The sequence below is a fragment of the Crocodylus siamensis genome, chromosome 1, assembly GCF_052110815.1.
Source record: "Crocodylus siamensis isolate JL-2025a chromosome 1, ASM5211081v1, whole genome shotgun sequence".
NCBI classification, from domain to species: Eukaryota; Metazoa; Chordata; order Crocodylia; family Crocodylidae; genus Crocodylus; species Crocodylus siamensis.
The window spans coordinates 320973339-320992965 of record NC_143395.1 but is presented as its reverse complement, the minus strand read 5'-3'; the positions used below and the strand labels follow the sequence as shown (position 1 = coordinate 320992965).

The 19627-nt window shown below is 46.3% G+C and overlaps 1 protein-coding gene across 2 annotated transcripts in view; it reads right to left on the bottom strand.

Annotated features, from left to right (window-relative positions):
• Positions 1-19627, bottom strand: part of UGGT2 (UDP-glucose glycoprotein glucosyltransferase 2) — a 241848-nt gene that overhangs the window by 104154 nt on the left and 118067 nt on the right. For both annotated transcript variants that reach the window (XR_016438638.1, XM_090023359.1), the window contains exons 20-22: positions 14942-15036; positions 12592-12798; positions 8402-8533 (exon numbers count right to left, since the gene is read on the bottom strand). Coding sequence is in view for 1 of the 2 variants with exons in the window: in XM_090023359.1 (XP_089879485.1) it covers positions 8402-8533; positions 12592-12798; positions 14942-15036 (434 nt within the window). In the remaining variant the exon portion in view is untranslated. The remainder of the gene's footprint in view (positions 1-8401; positions 8534-12591; positions 12799-14941; positions 15037-19627) is intronic.

Below are 19627 nucleotides of genomic sequence, written 5' to 3'. Positions count from 1 at the left end.
TAGTGGGGCCCATGTACTATGAGGTACACCAGATAGATAAGAAAAAAAAAGAAGCAAGTGTACCACGTTAACGTGTTAAAGAAGGTGGAGACCCAGGAGTGTATGTACCTAGCCCCTCATCCCGAGGAATTAGAGTTGGGACCCACGTTAACGAAGGAAAACAGACTGGAGGATGTAGAGCTGGCTCCGTGCTTGTCAAAAGAACAGAGGAGACAGGCTGCTGAGCTAGTCAAGGAATTCGAAGATGTATTCCGGGGAACCCCGGGGGAAGCTCAGGGCGTGGTACAGCGGATAAAAACTCCTCTGGGCCAGGTGATACATGAGAGTTGGAGACGGATCCCCCAGCAGCTCCAGGGCCAGATAAAAGCCAAACTGACAATGATGCTGGAGCAAGGTATAATATGTGAATTCCACAGTGACTGGTGAAGCCCCATCGTAGCGGTACCTAAGCCTGATGGAAAGATCCACCTCTGCTTCGATTATCGGAAGGTAAAAGCAGTGGCCAAGTTCGACGCTTATCCGATGCCCCGAGTGGACGAGGTGGTAGAAAAACATGAGCCAGTAGGGCGCCACGCTCCCAAGTGGTGAACAGAGCACGCAAACAGGTGTGCTCTGTAAGAGCGCACCGGCGGCACGTTACATTTTCAAGTTAGACCTGACAAAGGGTTACTGGCAGATCCCAGTGGCACCTGAGGATCAAGAGAAAACAGCGTTCGCCACCCCACGGGGGCTCTTCCAGTTCTGACGCATGCTGTTTGGGCTGCATGGAGCTGCGGCTACGTTCCAGCGGCTAATGGACAGAGTGTTGTCTCCCCATGGGGGTTACGCCGCAGCATATATCGACGATATTATTATGTATACTGACAGCTGGGATGAACATCTCACCGTGCTGAGAGCAGTAGTGCAAGACCTAAGGAGAGAGGGGCTGACAGCCAATCCCAGGAAGTGTACAATAGGAAAGGCAGAAACGCAGTACCTGGGGTTCCTAGTGGGGAGCGGGAAGGTGAGACCATTGCTGAGCAAAGTGGAGTTAGCTTTGCGGAGGTATCAGGCACCCCATACCAAAAGACGTGGGGGCTCTTCCAGTTCCTACGCATGCCGTTTGGGCTGCATGGAGCTGCAGCTACGTTCCAGCGGCTAATGGACTGAGTGTTGTCTCCCCATGGGAGTTACGCCGCAGCATATATCGACAATATTATTATATATACTGAGAAGTCAGGGCCTTCTTGGGGCTGGCCAGTTATTATAGGAAATTTGTACCCCACTTTGCAGACGTAGTTGTACCGTTAACGGAGATGATAAAGGCAAAGGCCCCAACCAAAGTAAGATGGACACTGGAGGCAGAGAAGGCATTCCAAACAGTAAAGGATGCACTATGCTTAAAACCACTTTTATATACACCCAATTTTAACAAATCTTTCCTGGTACAGACCAATGCGTCAGATGTGGCCATTGGTGCGGTATTGGTGCAAAGCGAAGGAGAAGACAAACATCCTATAGACTACATAAGTAGGAAGCTACACTCGCCGGAGCAGAATTATGCCACAGTTGAAGGAGAAGGAGTGTCTAGCCATTAAATGGGCCATTGAAACATTACGATACTATTTATTAGGGCGGGAGTTCACGTTGGTTACTGATCATGCACCCCTGTGCTGGTTGCAGAGTATGAAAACCGATAATGCAAGACTCATGAGGTGGGCCCTTAGCCTCCAACCGTATTGTTTTAAGGTGGAACACAACCCAGGAACCCAGAATAGAAATGCTGACTTTCTTTCAAGACAGTACGAGGAAGAAGAGGGACCAGAAGGAACAGAGGTACCTGTCATGGAGTGGGAACCTACAAGCGGCCATGTACTCCCTAGCGCTCCCTTGCCGTGTCAATTAGGCAATCCAGCACCCTCAACTCGCCCGCCACGTCTTTGATCTTAGGTTCAGTATGGGAGGCTGCCTACTTGCACCTATGGCACCGCGCTGGTATTACCTCCATTCCAAAATGGGGTGCTCTCACCCCAGCCTTATGGGCAGTGCGTGCCTCCGACCTCCCCTTATAGCAAGCCCCAAGCCTCGCCGCTCTTCCTGGACGTTGTCTGGTCCTGCGCCCTACTGGCGCCCCCTGGGCTGGCCTACAACCAGTGTCCCTGCTCTGGCGCCTCTGGGCTTAACTCGTAACCAGCGCTCCTTCTCTGGCGCCCCTGGGCCTAACCCGCAACCAGCGCCCCTTCTCTAGCACCCCAGGCCTAACCCGCAATCCGTGCCCCTTTTCTGGCACCCACCCCGGGCTTGGCCCCCTTACCTGGATTAACTCTCTTTATCAACTGGGCTCAGGCGGCCTAAGCCCTACCTGGCCCCTTCTGAGTCCTGTCAATGGTGACCATCCAATTGGGCTCAGGCGGCCTAAGCCTTACCTGGCCCCTGCTGACCCCTGCCAATGATGGTTGTCCAACTAAGTGTGTCCCGGTAGGCTCAGGCGGCCGGAGCCCTACCTGGCTCCTTCAAAGTCCTGTCAATGATGACCCTGACATAAAGTGTGTCCTGTAAGGCTCAGGCGGCCGGAGCCTTACCTGGCCCCTCTGGTTCCTAGGGCTCCCCTGCTAGTACGGGGACCCTCCAGACCAATCTTTAGCCCGCACCAGTCTTGGGTGCCTGTCAACGAAACCTGCCACCTGCCTTGGGGTGGCTTGATCTAGTATGTGGCCCACCTAGGGCTTCTGCCGCGCCTCCCGCGCCCGTTGCCCCCCTGTGGGGCCTTTGCCGCGCCTCTCCGGCGCAAACCGCTGTGCTCCACTGGCACCACTCGCTGTGCCCCACTGGGCACCGGGAACCCCCAAGCTGCTGGGGAGGCCTCCTTTCACCCCTACAGGCTCACCCAGTCCTTCGGTGTAACCATAAATAAACCAAAGAGTCAGCCAGCCAGCTACAACATAGCATAAGCACCAGGCTTATAATACAAACCCCACACCATGCTGACTCTCACCCATACGTCTGTCCGGGCTCTCTCTCTCCCCTCGCATCATTGCAGCCAGTCAAACCACCACCATTGACTCTGCTGCTCAGTTCTCCCACAGAGCTGTGGCTCCTGCAGCTGCTAGAGGGGAACTGCTCCTAGGCTCCAGCCTGGGCTGTTTATAAAGGGCCCGGCCCTGCCCCCTTCCAGTCAGCTGACCGGCTGGTTACCACAGCAACCCACAGCTGTGCTGCCCTGCTGATTGACAGCTCTCCTTCTCCTCTAAGGCACAGGACACCTCAGTGCCCCTGTGACACCACCCCAGACAAGAGAAAGAAGGGGGAGTATATTTCAAGGCCCTAACCTCACTGCTAGGAGGCTGAGTGACCCCTCCAATTCTGGGATCTCCCAGGGGGGTGGCCGTCAGGAGGGGCAGCTGGAGGAGGAAAGCCAAGCTGAAGAAGGGCAACTGGGGCGAGGCAGGGGAGCGGGAGGGAGACGGGCTCCCAAAGATGATGATAAGGTGTCAGCCACCTTCACCAGTGGGACACGCCCTGCCCAGGGCTACCCGCACGAATGTCTAAAACCGGGAAGTAAGACCAGCCTAAGGGGCACCCTACCAAGGATGGCTAGTGTGGGGGGACTACCTGTGGTGGGTTACCCCCAACAAATCCCACATGGTGTACCTTGGGTAAAAGGCGAGTAGGAGGTGCCTAAAAACCTCCACCTCCTATACCTAAATGGCTGGATGCCGGAGGAAATGGCCGAGAGGAGAACCCCAGGCAGATGGAACACCCGGTGGAAGAAGTACTTGGCTCTGTGAGTCTGGAGTAAAAAGGTGGGGAGGTGTGTCGCAGAGCACTTAGGTGCCTTGCGCCTGACAACAGGGGAACAGGGATGGCTCCAGAGAGCCCCTAGCAGTGAGAAGGGGGAGGTGCAGCCGCCAGTCACCAGGGCAACACAGGTGCTGATTGCCGGGGCAACCGGCGAAATCCCCCGACAGGAAGGGGCAGGGCTTAGCCCTTCTTAAACCCAAGCAGGAGGCTAGGGTGGCAGTTCCTCCTCTGACAGCCAAGGAGTGAGGAGCTCAGCTAGTGCGGAGAGAAGGCCAAGGTTTGGCTGCACGAGTATCCGTGGGTTGCTGCCATGAGCTGGAGTATTTTTTGCCTGGTAGGGATTTCCAGACGGTTTCGCTTTATGTTATAGCCCGGGGGCTTTCTGTTTTGTGTTTACTGTTTAACCGGAGGACCAGGTGAGGCTATAAGGGGTTGGAGGAGGCCTCATAGGGACTCCCCAGTAGCATGGGGGTTCCTGGCACTGGAGAAGGCACAGTGTTTTGCGGGGTGCATTTGGCCTAGTCCCGAGAGAGAGAGGGGGGTGGTGAGGAGCCCCAAGAGTGCAGAGGAGCCCTGAGAGTGGCAGAGGGGCGGTGAGGAGCCCCGAGAGTGGCAGAGGGGCAGCGAGGAGCCCCGAGAGTGCAGAGGGGCAGCGAGGAGCCCCGAGGGCAAAAAGAGGGCCGAGACATAACAGGGCCAAAGTCAGATCACACCAGCACCATCTGCGAGGCTTGGGCTGCGGTGTAGGGGAGGAAAAGGAGCCACAGATAGCGCCCCCCATCATCGGGGCATGTAGAAATGGGCAGCCTCCTGCTAATTACAACAATCTATTAAATAAGATCAAGGCGTGGCAGGAGAGTAAGCAGGCGGTTAGCCCATTACGGGAGGGCTGAGCCGTACCTGGACAGGCTCCAATAGTGGCACTCCTGTCACAATGCCCCATTTTATGAGACACCACGAAAGATGACATAGGCACGTACTCATTCTTGGACCAATTTTCCATCTCGCCCCTTTCAGATGAATGGACAGAAAAGGACACTGCCACTTTTTCTTTGCTTTTGAAGGAGTGAGCCCAAGAGCTCACAGTTGAACTGAAGCTTAAAGGAGTACTCAGAGATGAAGCCAGCTCAAACTTTGGTAAATCATGTGCTCTTGTGGTTCTCACTGTGTCCTTTAGAAGAAATACTTTAAAGAGAACCTCTCTGGCTACCTGTTTTTCTTTAGAAAAGAAACAACAGTCTGAACCCTTTCTGTGGATGTGTACCTCTTCCAGACAAATAGGTACCTTGAATGATCTTCATTAAGCTGCACCATAACAGGAACAAATTTTGAATCCTGGGCACACAGTGGGGCTGGGGTGGTACAATAGCCAGACTCATTTTTTGGCAAGCCTCTGTTGCAGGAGCTTCTTCCTGCTGCTGTTGCCTGTCTTTGCTGCTGCTGCTGGATGCACTGCTGCCAATCTCCATTACTGTCACTGTCCGGGCATCCCAGCCCATCTGCCCCAAACCCCCACTGAGGGCAGCAGATGGAGTGGGTGGGTGAGGTCTCTATGGCGACCAATTTAGGACGCACATGGGCAGGGTACACAGCCAGGTGGGTGTAATGGGACCATTCATGGGCGGGGAGTGGCAATCTGGCAGCAGAAAAAGTGGGCAGGACTGGGATTTTGAGGTAGTGACAGCACTGAGCCAGGGCCTGAGGCAGAGCCATGATCTGCTTCCCACACACTGCTTTGATAGTAGCACTGGTTCTGTGGCAGTGGCGTATGGGGAGCGGATCATGGCTCTGCCCAGGCCGCGGCCCCAGCCCTAACTCCAGCCCCGACCCTGCGCTGTTACCACCCCAAGATCCCAATCCCAGCTTGGCCCTGGCTCTGCCCAATCATCCCACTTCCAGATGCTGCTCCCCGCCTACCTGTGGCGCCATCCCATCTGCCTGTCTGAGTGCGAAACCCACACAGGTCCCAACTGGTCTTCATGGACACCTTGGGATTGTGAGGTGGTTACAGTGTGAGGTTGAAGCTCAGGCCCAGAGCCAAGCTGTGATCTGCTCCCTGCATGCCCATGCCCATGTGTCACGGAGTGGGGCGCAGGAGCAGCTGTGATCCAACTAGCGCCCCCTGCCGTGCTCAATTAGGGCGATCCAGCACCCTCTTTTCTCACCCGCCACATCTTGTTGGTATATGGTTCTATAAGGGAGGCTGCCACTTATCTCCCTGGACATTGTCCTATGCTTGTACTATTCCCCGTTCCCTATGGGGTGACCTGGTGCACCCCCAGCCCTGTAGGCTATGCGTGCCTCCTACCTCCCCTTTAGCACGCCCCAAGCCTCGCTGCTCTTCCGGACGTTATCAGGTCCTTTTCCTTTTCCATGCCCTGCCCAGTTCCCCCCGGGCTTGTCACGCAACCAGGGCCCCTTGTCTGGCGCCCCCAGGCTTGTCACACAACCAGCACTCCTTGTCTGGCGCCCCCGGGCTTGTCACGCAACCAGCGCCCCTTGCCTGGCGCCCCTGGGCTTGTCACGCAACCAGCGCCCCTTGCCTGGTGCCCCCCGGCTTGTCACGCAACCAGCGCCCCTTGCCTGGCGCCCCCGGGCTTGTCACGCAATCAGCGCCCCTTGTCTGGTGCCCCTGGGCTTGTCACGCAACCAGCGCCCCTTTATCCGTTAGCCCTCTCAGGCTGACTGACAGTACTCTCCCCAATTGGGCTCAGGCGGCCTGAGCCTTACCTGGCCCTTTTGACCCTTCGGAGTCCCCACCACTGTGGAGCCCCTCTGGGATCCTTTTCAGTCCGCACCCCTGTTGGGGTTTCTATCAATTCCCAATGGGGCTCAGGCGGCCTAAGCCTTACCTGGCCTCTTTGGCCCTTCGGAGTCCCCACCACTGTGGAGCCCCTCAGGGACCCTTTTCCAGTCCTACCCCGGTTGAGGCTCAGGTGGCCGTGGCCGTGCCTAGCCCCTTAGAACACCATCAGGGTCTTTCGCCTCACTGGGACTTCTCCGCATATCACCTGACAGGGTCGGGGTCAACACCCCTCAACACTGTGCCCCACCACCGCGAACAGCTGTGCCCACCTGGCACTGCTCACTGTGCCCCCACTGGGCACCAGGAACCCCCAGATTACTGGGGAGCTCCCGTGAGGCCTCCTCGCACCCCTACAGCCTCACCCGGTCCTCCGGTGTAACAGTAACTAAATAGAACCATAAGCCAAACAGCTGAAACACAGCAATAAGCCTCCTGGCTGTAACATAAGATCTAAGCCTGCCTGGCTCTCTCACAAAGGCCTCCCAGTCAGGGTCCTCTCCACCCTCACCATGCTGTAGCGGGTTGGGTGGTCAGGTGCAACAATCAGTTCTGCTCTGCTCAGCTCTCTTGCAGAGCTCCTGCACCTCAGGCTGCCAGAAGGGAACTGCTGGCTAGGCTTCGGCCTGGACTGTTTATAAAGGCCCGGCCCTGCCCCCTTCTGGTCACATGACCAACCCGGTTGCCCCAGTGACCGGCACCTGAGCTGCCCCTGGAGATTGGCAGCTGGCCTTCTCCCTTCTTAGGAACAGGGCACCTGAGTGCCCCTGTGACACCATGGAACTAGCGCCCATTGTAGGGGCATGCAAGGAATGGATCATGGCTTTGTTGCAGTCCCCAGCCCCATGCTGTCATCACCCTATGATCCCAATCCCAGCCCCAGCCTTGGCCCAGCCATCCCGCTCCCGGATGCTACTTCCTGCCGACCAGCATCCCTATCCTATCTGCTCTGCCAAGCTTGGCAAAGCTATTCAGAGAATTTTGGTAGCTGTTGCGGGGGCATGCTGACCCAGTACGGCAGTGGGGGAGGGTTGCCTACCCAGCCCATGGCAACTCACCAAAATTCCCTAAGTGGCCCTCAGGTGGAAATAACTGCCCACCCCTGATAAGCACATTATACTCCTCTACTTGTTTGTCTGTCTATGTGTGAGGTATATAAAAAGGATTCAAGTGACACGGTGCATGAAAGTAGACCCTTCCTTTTTTTCCTGCAGACACTGCTGATAACAAGAAAATGAGAGACAGATGGGCCCACTTTGACTTTTATATCTTCAGGGGATGTAAAATGAGGTACATACATAGAACGGGCATACTCCAGAGAACATTCCCAGTTAGAAGAACTGGATCTTGTGTACATTTCAAAATTAAGGACAGAAGGCTGAAAGTTGGAACAGATCTTAGGAAAATCTCTGTCTTATTTAATAATGTGGCTGCCTCTTGCTTGTTTGCTGGGATTGCTAATGCTGAAATTATCTCTTCTGAACCAACAAGGACAGGTTATCTTTATATTGTGTCTGGTGGCAGAAACCCAGAGAAAACGCAAAGGACTTTTTAGTACAGGTAGTTAAAATCCCACTGGTTGAGATGATGCCTCGACTACTTTGTTCCTTTCTTAAAGATTTTCTTTCTGGAAATTGCATGTCCTTAAGTATATAATGGCTGTAACTAAAATTAATCTTAAAAAAACCACTACCAATAATCATAAGGAAAAGCATACATTTTCTCCATGCTAGATAAGTTGAGACTGCATTACACTTTTAATAGAAATTAAAAAGAGAAGAGTCATACATTGAGAAAATGAAGTATTTTTTTACTTACTCTCCCATTGCTTACAACAGCCATTTGTCCAGGAAGCAGTTTAAGAACCTCTCGACAGAACATCTGGTGGGTTTTAATTACATTCACTCCTAAAGTGTTGTATTTTTTCTCAAAAATATTGTCATCTATTCCCTAAAGCAAAAGTAAAATTTAAGATAGACTGACACAACACAAATGAAATACAATTGTAGGCAGCAGAGATTTTTTTCAAAATGTGTTTATCAAAATAAAATAATAGCATCAAACTTCAACCCAACCATATGACCACTTGTATGGAGCCACAGTCATCCTTGTACCTAATCTGTAGTTTTCTCCCCTTGAATACTAATGCAAAAGGTGAGAAATACTAAGTCTGAGATAGACACTTGTTTCTATGGCTCAGCACATTCTCACATAAGGAATTATACTATCTTATTCTAAGAAAGTCTACTGTTCTGTTAAAATACTTGCACTCCTCTCCACTCTTTAGGGGCAAAACATATTTAGTCACATTAAAAACTAGTAATTCTTAAAATGTTCACTCAAAAGACCTTGACTCAAGTGTGCATTTGGGTAAACAGCATGTGGTAATTCAAAGTTTAAACTCTGATTCTGCTGAGCTTATAAAAATAGTATGTCCTACTTGACATAATTAATTTGGTGAGTAGAACTCTACTGAAATAAATTAATTAGAAATATACAGATTAAGCAGGGGGTTTTAGACCAAATAAAATTAAACTAGCTTGATAACATTAATTATAAAAGTAACTAGACTAATTTATTTTTATATTCCCTAGAGATATAATTTTATTAAAAGTACGTAAACTCTAGAATATAAATATTCCCATGAATATTTGACATTTTTTAAAAACTATTTAGATCAGATTATTGTACGTCACTATACTGTACTATATATATTGATATCTACAGGTAAAAAGAAGTCCATATTTTTCATTCCAAAGTTCCTGTTCATTTGCTAAGGAACATTTTATATTAAAATTTGTTTTGTCTTTCTTAAAATTAAAACTGCCATAACCTCCCATGGCAATATCGCCTCCAATTACTGGCATACCTCCAAGAATCTTCTCTACTCCAATACATACTGAATTCCTAAATAAGACAGTGACATAACTTCAATCCATCTTCATATCACTTTGCTAGCACACCCTTCCAAGCTCCATCAACAAGACATACATATCAACCCAAATCTTCAGATCTCCAGCTGCCTAACCCTCCTAAATACTTTATAGGATAACACCTGCCAACTACATTTTTCTACTGCCAGCTCATAAAGTCTACCTTATGTTCTTAATTGGAAAAATGGATTATGAAGGTGAAAAATAACACTGCTCATTAATGAAATATCTCTGTACTGTCCCAAATAATTTTCTTATTGGTATTTAAAATACCAATCAACATCTCTTTGCCTGAAATTGTCCTATAGTTTCCAACTGTTACCCAGTAATTTAGATCAGCCATACAAATGAGTTTTCATTCTAAACTGATGACTATATTTCAAATCAACAGCATATTCACATATACTTATTTTCCCTGAGTTAGGTCTGTTTCCACAGAAACAAACAATTTAAAATGGTAGCTAGAAACTAACTACCTGAAGCTCTTATTAATTTTAGTTGTTTCTCTTCATTAAGATTAGCACTGATAGTGGGGGAGTCCAGGAGAGACTCCTTTTATTTTAAAGAAACCTTACTGAGGGCTAAGGAACAAACCTTCCCAATGCACAGGAAGACTAGCAAGTATGGCAGAAGACCAGCTTGGCTTAGCAGGGAACTCTTCATGAATCTAAATCACAAAAAGGAAGCTTACTCGAAGTGGAAACTTGGACAAATGACTAGGGAAGAGTATAAGAGTATTGCTCAAGTATGCAGGGATGAAATCAGCAAGGTTACAGTAAAACTGGATTAGCAGCTAGCAAGGGACATGAAGAGTAACAAGAAGGGTTTCTACACATATGTCAGCAACAAGAGGAAGATCAGGAAAGGGAGGGGGGTCTCTAGTGAGTCCCTAGTGAATGGGGAGGCAACTTAGTGAGAGATGATGCGGAACAGGCTGAAGTACTCAATGCCTTTTTTACGTCACAGGCAAGGTCAGCTCCCAGACTACTGCACCTGGCAGCACAGTTTGGGGAGGAGCTGAGCAGCCAACTGTGGTGAAAGAGCAGGTTAGAGACTATTTACGACAAGTAAATGGACATGTACAACAAGCTCCTGGGGGTGGACATGATGCACCTGAGAGTGTTGAGGGAGTTGGCCAATGTGACTACAGAGCTGCTGCCTACTATCCTTGAAAACTCATGGTGATTGGGAGAGGGCCCACACAATTGGAAAAGACAAATATAGTGCCCATCTCTAAGAAAGGAAAAGAGTAGAATCTGAGGAGCTACAGACTGGTCAGCCTCACTGCAGTCCCTAGGAAAATCATGAAGCTGGTCCTCAGGTTATTCATTTCTAAGCACTTGGAGGAGAAGAATGTAATTAGGAAGAATCAACATGGATTCACCAAGGACAAGTCATGCCTGACCAACCTGATTGCCTTCTAGGACAAGACGGCATCCTCTGCAGATGTGGGGAAAGCAGTGGATGTGATATACCTTGACTTTAGCAAGGTTTTTGATACAGTTTTCCAAGACATTCTCACATGCAAACTAAAGAAGTATGGGTTGAATTAATGGACTGTAAGGTAGACAGAAAACTGGCTGGATCATTGGGTTCAAAGGGTAGTAAATCAATGCCTTGATGTCTAGTTGGCAGTCACTATCAAGTGGAGTGTCCTAACAGTTGGTTCTGTTGAGTATCTTCATGAATGATCTGGAAGATGGGATGGAGTGGACCCTCAGCAAGTCTGCAAATGACACCAACCTCAGAGAGTAGTAGATACACTGTAGCGTGGGACTAGGATTCAGAGATACCTTGAAAAATTGGAGTATTGGGACAAAAGAAATCGCTCAAGCTTCAGTAAGGACAAGGGCAAAGTCCTGCACTTAAGACAAAATAATCCCATGCACTGGTACAGGCAGGGGTCTGACTGGCTAAGCAGTGGCTTTGCAGAAAAGGACCTGGGAGATACAGTGGATAAGAAGCTGAATATGAACCAAAAGTATACCCATGTTGCAAAGGAGGCCAACAGCATCCTGGACTCCATTAATAGGACCGTTGCCAGCAGATCAAGGGAAGTGATTATTCCCCTCTATTTGGCACTGATGAGGCCACACCTGGAGTTCTGTGTCCAGTTTTGGGCCCCCCACTACAGAAAGGATGTGGACAAATTAGAAAGAGTTCACTGGATGGCAAAAAAATGGTTATGGAGCTGAAGCAAATGACTTATGAGGAGAAGCTGAGGGAATTGGGTTAATTTAGTCTGAAGAAGAGAAGACTGAGGGGGCATTTAATAACACCCTTTAACTAACATAAGAGTGTTTACAAAAGGGATGCTCAGTGGTGGCAGATGATAGAACAAAGAACAATGGTCTCAAGTTGCAGCCAGGGACGTTTAGGCTAGATATTAGGGAAAAAAATTCTCACAAAGAGGAAGATAAAGTACTGGAACAGGCTTCCCAGAAATGTTGTGGAATCTCCATCCTTTGAGGTTTTTAAGACCTCGGTAGAGAAAGACTTGGCTGGAATGATCTACTTGGGGATGGTCCACTTTGAGCAGGTGGATGGACTAGATGACATCCTGAGGTCCCTTTCAACCCTAAATTTCTATGATTCTATTCAATACGCTTAAAACAACACATTAAAAGCTGAAGCTTAGTCACTTTTAGACTAAGCTGCTAATTCTCACCAGTTATTAGTTATAAATCCAGCATTTAAAGAAGTTCAAATTAAGAAATGGTTTTAAAAAATAATCAGCAGTAAGTGAAGCAATCGGTCTCTCAGTGAGTTAACACCTACAGTGGCAAGCAAATTGCTATTATTACAATTGTTGTTTAGAGCATGCAGAAACACAAATAATAAATATTCCTGTTTTAACAGCAGTTTTTTCAAAGTACTAAAAGCTAGTCCAGCAATTGTACATATAGCAATTATTCTATGGTTAAAATCACTTATTTTGACACTGGGTGAAAATATATTTTTCTCAACAACCTCTCATTAAATAAACCTTTTCTCAAAAGAAGAAAAAGAAATAGCAAGTAGCTCATACAATCACCATCAAATGACTACTTATTTAATAAAATATTATTTACTCACCAGAACAAAGAATTCCTTAATTTTCGTTCCTATAGCAAGGGCTTCTGTTGTCTCCTTCTTAACTAACTTGCTTAAAAAATTTCTTAAACTGCTGTTTTTCTGTGTCATAAAAGCTGTCAAAATTCCCCTGGCAATAGCTGTGTTTTCTTCAGTTATTTTTGACCCAGGGTTGTTCACAAGCCCAAGTCTTGTATGGCTGCTCTTTTTCTATAAAGAAAATATATAATTATTATTTTACAATTCCATCTATTTATACCTTAAGTATACATATTAATCTTTTTGGACCTCTGTGCACTAAAGTATCTTTAGATTGTTATCTGTTGTGAAAAATATATTATTTAAATTAAATGCAGTCATGCATGTATATTTAAATTTAAAAGGTAAAACAATCTGCTAACATACCAATGTTTACTCTATAACAAATATTTTAACTAAAACATTTTTTCTGGACTATGACTACACTATTGGATACTTTGATAACTCAATAGTGAGTAAAAGACATGTGCCATACTTCACTCACATAACTGAAAACTGCCTTAAAAATCAATCTGAGCACAAAATAAACATGAGAAATTCTATTTAATGATCCTATTATTGTTTAGCATCAGAAATATCTGAATTCTGAATACATTCTAAAGGAACTGATGATACACAAAAATATGAAGAAAAAAAGTGAAAAAAATATTATTCCTTAGACTGGGACAAACACCTATAGGTTGATTTTCTTGTCTCTTAAAATCAAAGAAAAGTACATGAAATTTGTTACCATAAAGGCTACAAAGCCAAGGGAGGAAATCAATGATGTTCAGATTCATCTTGAAGACAAATGGTAGCCTTTGAGTGAGGCTTTGTTAAAAAGATTTTTTTATGCGATGATAAACTGAAAATGTGTTCCTTGCAAAGTTCACCCTGTGATTTCCAAAAGGAAATGCCCACATTACCATATTCCCCAATACTGGATTGGAGAAAACTTTATCCAGTTCTTTCCTGATGTCCCCTTATGCCAGAAGCTGTGGGGAATAATATATAGGAGCTAAGCTACCTTTATAACCACTGAAGATGCCACTTAAGTGTCACCTTAATAAAACAGAGGGACTGGAACAAGGCAGTGAATCTGTCCCAAATAATTGATAATCGTACTCTGACATTTGGAAATATGTTCAGTCTTCATTCTGCAAAAGTGGGATATCACAGAATTAAAAAGTAAAATTCCATCAGGCAGGAGATGCCAACCAATGAAAATTTTATTTGATTAGGTGATCCAGTACACTCTCTGATTAATGTAGTCTAAATGAATTAACCGAGTTCAGCCCAACCTTCCAGCACTGTGGGTCAGATTAGTGGCAGAGAGATGCTCCACAACCCACAAGGGGTCAGCACATGGGGTCAGTCCATTTGTGTCATCCAGCATGCCCAGGTCTGGCCACATATCAGATTGACCCCATGCAACTGCATCCAGCTACTCACTGGACTGACCCTGCACACCCAGATCTGGCTGTAGGCTGGATGAACCCTGTGAAGCTGGATGCAGTTGTGTGCTGTCGCGAAAGGACACATTATCCAGCCCATAGGGCTCCCTATGGATTCAGAAATACGGCAGCAGGGAAGTGGCAATTAACATTAAGAAGCCCTGCAGGCCAGATGACAGCTCTGTGGGCCAGATTTGACCTGCCAGGGGTTGGGGTCTTAAGCCATTATTGATGCATTTTTTCCACTGACAATTATGTGAAGTGGGTTTCAAAGATAAACTACCTAATTTTGTGTAAGTGAAATAATTTGTTCTCCTTTCTTAAATAATCAAAAAAGTTTTGAAGTACTGGAAGAACACACCATTTCAGAAGCTTCAGAGGAAGATGGCTCCGTTAATATTTTCTTCCATACTCTGTCAACCACATTTGCCTTTAATGTCATATGGCATTTACTTGTGATCTTTAAAATTCTGAAGAACTAAATATAAATGCAGAAAATTCTTGACATGCTCCTACTTTCATATCTGATCTAATGTACTCCACTGACTATAACCTAGTGATTCTCAACCAGGGTCAATGAGATCCTTTGAAGGAGTTACACAATAGTAAAGGGGTTCAAACACCTATGTATGATTCACACAGTAAACAGATTTCACATAGGAATTCACTCTGACCTGTTGTGGTCTTTCTGAGTTCTTTGCAATAAAATAATTACTCTATTATATGTTCACAGTCAAAAATGAGCAACAGCTAAGAGCTGGCATTTTCTGAGGGGTGCTTTGAGTTTAAGGAAGTGGAGACCCATTGCTGTATATAATATCTGCGTTAGCTATCAGCGCACACACTAGATTCTTTTCCAGTAGGAATTACTAGAAACTCACCAGGTGTTTCAAAGCATTTGAAAGCAGTCGTCTCCCAGCTGGCTTGTCAAAATCAGCAATAATCCAAATAGTAACTGCATATATTACATCTTCATCTGAAAAAGAGATGGCCAATAGTGACAACTTGCTAATCTTTCTATGTAGTTTATGATTCATGCAATTATGCAATTTATTAAATTAATGCAGTTATGATTTATGCAAATTCTATTTTGATTTTAAGATTGGGCTTTGCCTTCTCAGTATCTTTTACCTTCCATCTTTGACTAAGACTGCATATGTACACTCAAATCATCCAAAACAAGTCTCCCAGGCTTGTTTTCCTAAAAGAAAAACTTGCACAGAATGACCTATACAAAAGTTCAAACAGAGACCCAAAGAGCCTGCAGTGGGACACTAGGAAGACAGAGGGCCCTAGAGCATGCAGGTATAGCCCAGGGTGGAGGGTGGGAGGTCTGGCAGGGTCAGTGAATAGGTACAGGGATTGGCAGGGTCAGGGAAGGTTGTGGGGGGGGAGGGGCAGGGATCTGTGCCTGTCCCATGCAGAGTCCTCCAGCCCTCCCCTCCCCATGCTGTGTTCCAGCCCAGCTCTTGCTGGGCATGGAGAATGCTTCCTAGAATCCAAATGCTGCAGGGACTCTCCCTGGAGAAACTGACTTTCTCTCCAAGCCCTAAAATTCCTAAGAGATGCTAACACAGACTAGAAATACAGGATAGTTAATTTAAGTGCTGTACCACTGATGGAATTGCCTTAGACATGGGATATCAAATAGGGCTGTGTGAAGCTTCAGGCACTGATTCAATTCAGAGGAGATGTGGCCCGATTTGGTGGCCAAATCTCTGTTCAGAGTCAAATCAGGAGACCCATTAACCTCTCCGAATGGAAATGGAAGCCTCCAATACGATTCGGAGAGATTCAACGATTCAGATATAGACACAGCTTTACATGTTTTTTCTACATACCTGAAAGTACCAGGCAGCTTGTGAATGCTGAGATGGTGGGGCAGATGGAGCGTCCCATGGGAATGTGTCTATGGCCAAACTACTGAATCTCTGAATCAGAACTGAATCTTCAGATTTGGATTTGGCCGAATCGAATTGGGACAGTGATCCGAATCAGTGAATCAAATCACTGTTCCCCAAATCAAGCCAAATCTGAATATGGCCCTTTTTGCACACCCCTAATATCAAACTGGCAGGCTGGATGAGTGGTGAGGGGCCAGTCCACAGGCTGGATTGGCCACACAGACTGGCCCCATGTGCTCGATTCAGCATGCATAGCTGGTCCAGTGGGGGCACTGTGGGCAGCACATGCTGTAAACTAGGCCTGTGAGCTGTCTGTAGTGCATGGGACTGAGGCTGGGGCTCATATATGCTTTGTGTGGGTCAGTATGGATCACATTGCATGTGGGTCCAATCTGAGATCCATGGGCAGCACCGTGAACTGGATTACAGAGCTCTGTGGGCCAGACCTGACCTGTGGGCCATATCTTTGACACCCCTGCCCTAGACAAGAAGTTAGTTCCCATTTGAAAATAGTGTATGAATGCTGACCAGGTTCCAGAGACTTAACAAACCTGGGAGTACTCAAGAAGGGTTGTTTTTCATCAGCCCCAGTTAAAGAAGGTTATTCTAAAAGAGATTAGTGTTGATGATAACATTTTTTCCAGATAGTAGAATAAAGGAAATGTATCGTCAATAAAACAAAAAATATTGGAAACATCAATTTTTCATAAATAAAATTAATGTATTAAATCAATGTCTGATGACATAGTGGTACACATTACTGCTGCCATGGACCAGCATTGCTGATGGTTTCTGCTGCAAACTTGCTCAAAATTCTAACTGATATATCGTCACTTCGATCAATTCCTTTCAAATGGAATGTGAAAATGCTCCTACATGTAACAAAAGTCTCCCTTATGTTAAAAATATTTCAAATGTACTGACAAAAAACTGCATAACCCTTTTCTCAGGGATGAAGTGTGCAAGTGAGTGTTAATCCATAACATGTATCTTGAGAAAATGTCACATGATTTTCTCTCTCCAAATACATGTGATCTCCAAATGTGGAAACTAACATGGCTAGACAGGAAAGATGTTAAAAAGGATTATAATAAAGACAAACAAAAAGAAGTGGATATAAAGTCAAAACTCTTCTGGATTATATGTATAAATTATAAATGATCACAATAAATTAATTATAAATACACTATTAAAAGTATAAGTGTATTAATACAAAACTGAAACATTTTCAAGACGCACAGATACTGGGATGATGGTAAATTTTAAATACATTATGCTGCAGCTAATATTTGGTTTAAAACTGAATTTTGTACTTTCTCTAAAATCTTTAAGGATAGCCAGCACAGCGTTACAATTGAGGCTGTTTACAGAGTTGCAAAAGCAATCTAGCACTTTTGCATCGACCTGTGGAAAAACTGGAGTCACTAAAAATATGAATGATATGCAGCCAGCTGCTTGCCTGAAAGCATAGGCAAATTTAGGGTTTTGAAAACAGGCATGAAAGTCATGTAGTACATCATCACATAACACAACACATATTTTTCTCCAATATAAAAATAAACTGGAAGCTTTGCAATGTGCTAGGAGCCTAAAGCTATATAATTCAGTTTAAGATCCAAGCAAAAACTAATATAACTGAGTTTGGAGGAGTCTAGCTGACAGCTCCAGAATGGGGTAGGCATCTAGTGCCAGGGGCGTACAGCTTTTACCTCCTAACCTGGCTACAGACAGAACTGCTTCCTAATCCTCAACATGTAGGTCCCCCCACCTATTCTACCATGGCCACAGAGTACCCCCCAGTGCCCTTGCCACCTAAAATGCTCCCTGGCTCCACTCTATTCCCTGTTAGCCCACATATCCCATGCTCAGCCCCACTCCATTGTGCCCTAAGCCCCCAAAGACCCCACCATCTCCTTCACACCCCACTGAGTCCTGCCCTGCCACCTCACTGCCCCCATGAACCCACTACACCCTGCACAGAACTCATCCCTATCATATTTCAGACCCTCTGCTCCTTCACCATCTACCTTCACACCCCAGTGAGCCCACCCCTGCCCCTCTGAGTGCTCTAACCTCACTACCGTGCCTCACACTCTGAGTCCCCCCAATCCCTATTGCTCCCCTAACCCTCCACCACCCCGCCTTAAGGCCCAAACCCCATCTGGCCCTCACCCTCCCATTCTAATAAATGCCTCAGTTCCTCCTCAGCCTACACTGCTCTACCCCATAGGCTCCCCACCTGCCGAAAGGCCCTTAATCCTCATGGCCTCCTGAGAGTCCATTCCCTTCAGAATCCCTACCAGGCAGTTCCCACCACCCCACAAAAGCCCTACTTGGGGCTATTATTGCCCCTTCTCCCTCCACTGCCCTGCCTCTCCACAGCATGTCCATAGTTGACCTCCCTCCTTAGCACACAAAAACAAACAGTTGTGGCGGACTCTCTTCAGCTACCTGTAGTGCCCTTACCCAGAGAGACAACCCTTCTGGATCTACCCATGCCTAGCTTTATGCATGTCCTACTGGTTCAACCACCCACCACTTCCATTGCCTGCTGAATAATCCAGGAAAAGGTTACTACAGAAGCTTGCTTTTTCACCTCACTTTTGCAACTCCCTCTTGCCTCTGATTGAAGGTCACTTGCCTTCAATGCTACCACTCCCCTCCCCGTCTTTGATTTGTGTGGGTTTAATTCCTTAGGAACAAAGCCACCCAGTATAGGTTCCTAAGTAGCAGCACACCTTTACTGGACACACTGTAGATAATAGACAAATAAATGGTAGAGAAAAGAAGAACTTGATTAGTGGAAGATCAGTGTCATTAACACCTATAAAGAGATTATCAGGCACCAATAAATAATAGTGAACCATGCAGTCAATTAATTCCCTCAGCTCCTTCTGAATGTAAATGCAGGTGCCTGTGCCAGGCAGTTGTTTTAAACTCTGAATGGAGCCAAAAATTGAAGGGGAGTGTAACTGCACACCACACTCCCTGAGCCACCCCATCTAAGAGGAAGAGTGTATTTCGTAACTGGTAAATAATGTTTGAATGGATTAGCATAACTGTAGGAGAATATCATCTATTCACACTGCTTTACTACCAGTTAGCTTTGAAATGACCCCCAGGTTTAAATTTATTGTGGCTGAACTGAACAACATCATTATTGAAGCTTAAGATGTAAATAACAGAATTGTAGAATGAAGTAACAAAGAAACTTTTTACTTTAGGGGGCTGAATCAATCAGTTTTACTGCTCATGATGACTTATGACTGTATTATAAAATAATCTATTACTTCAGTTCATTGTTCTAACAATTTTGATTCTAAGTTTTAGCAACATCAGAGTTATTCAGGCAGACTCACAATCCCAAAAGCCTTTGGTAGTTGTAGTAAACCAAAAAAAAAAAAAAGAATATTAGGGATCACACACATTTATATTAGGTCAAACATACAACCCCTGGGCTAAATACTGAACCAATTCCTCTGACCTGCAGGGCTCCCAGTTGCCCCAGGAATTTAGGGGTGGAGCAGGGCCTGCCACAGAATTCAGGGCAATGGAGACCTAATGGAAACAGGCTTTGGTAGCAAGGGGCCAAGGTCGTGTGAGCTGTGTCAACACAGTGCTGCTTGCTACACTGCCAATCACCCTGCCGCTGCTGGATCCAAT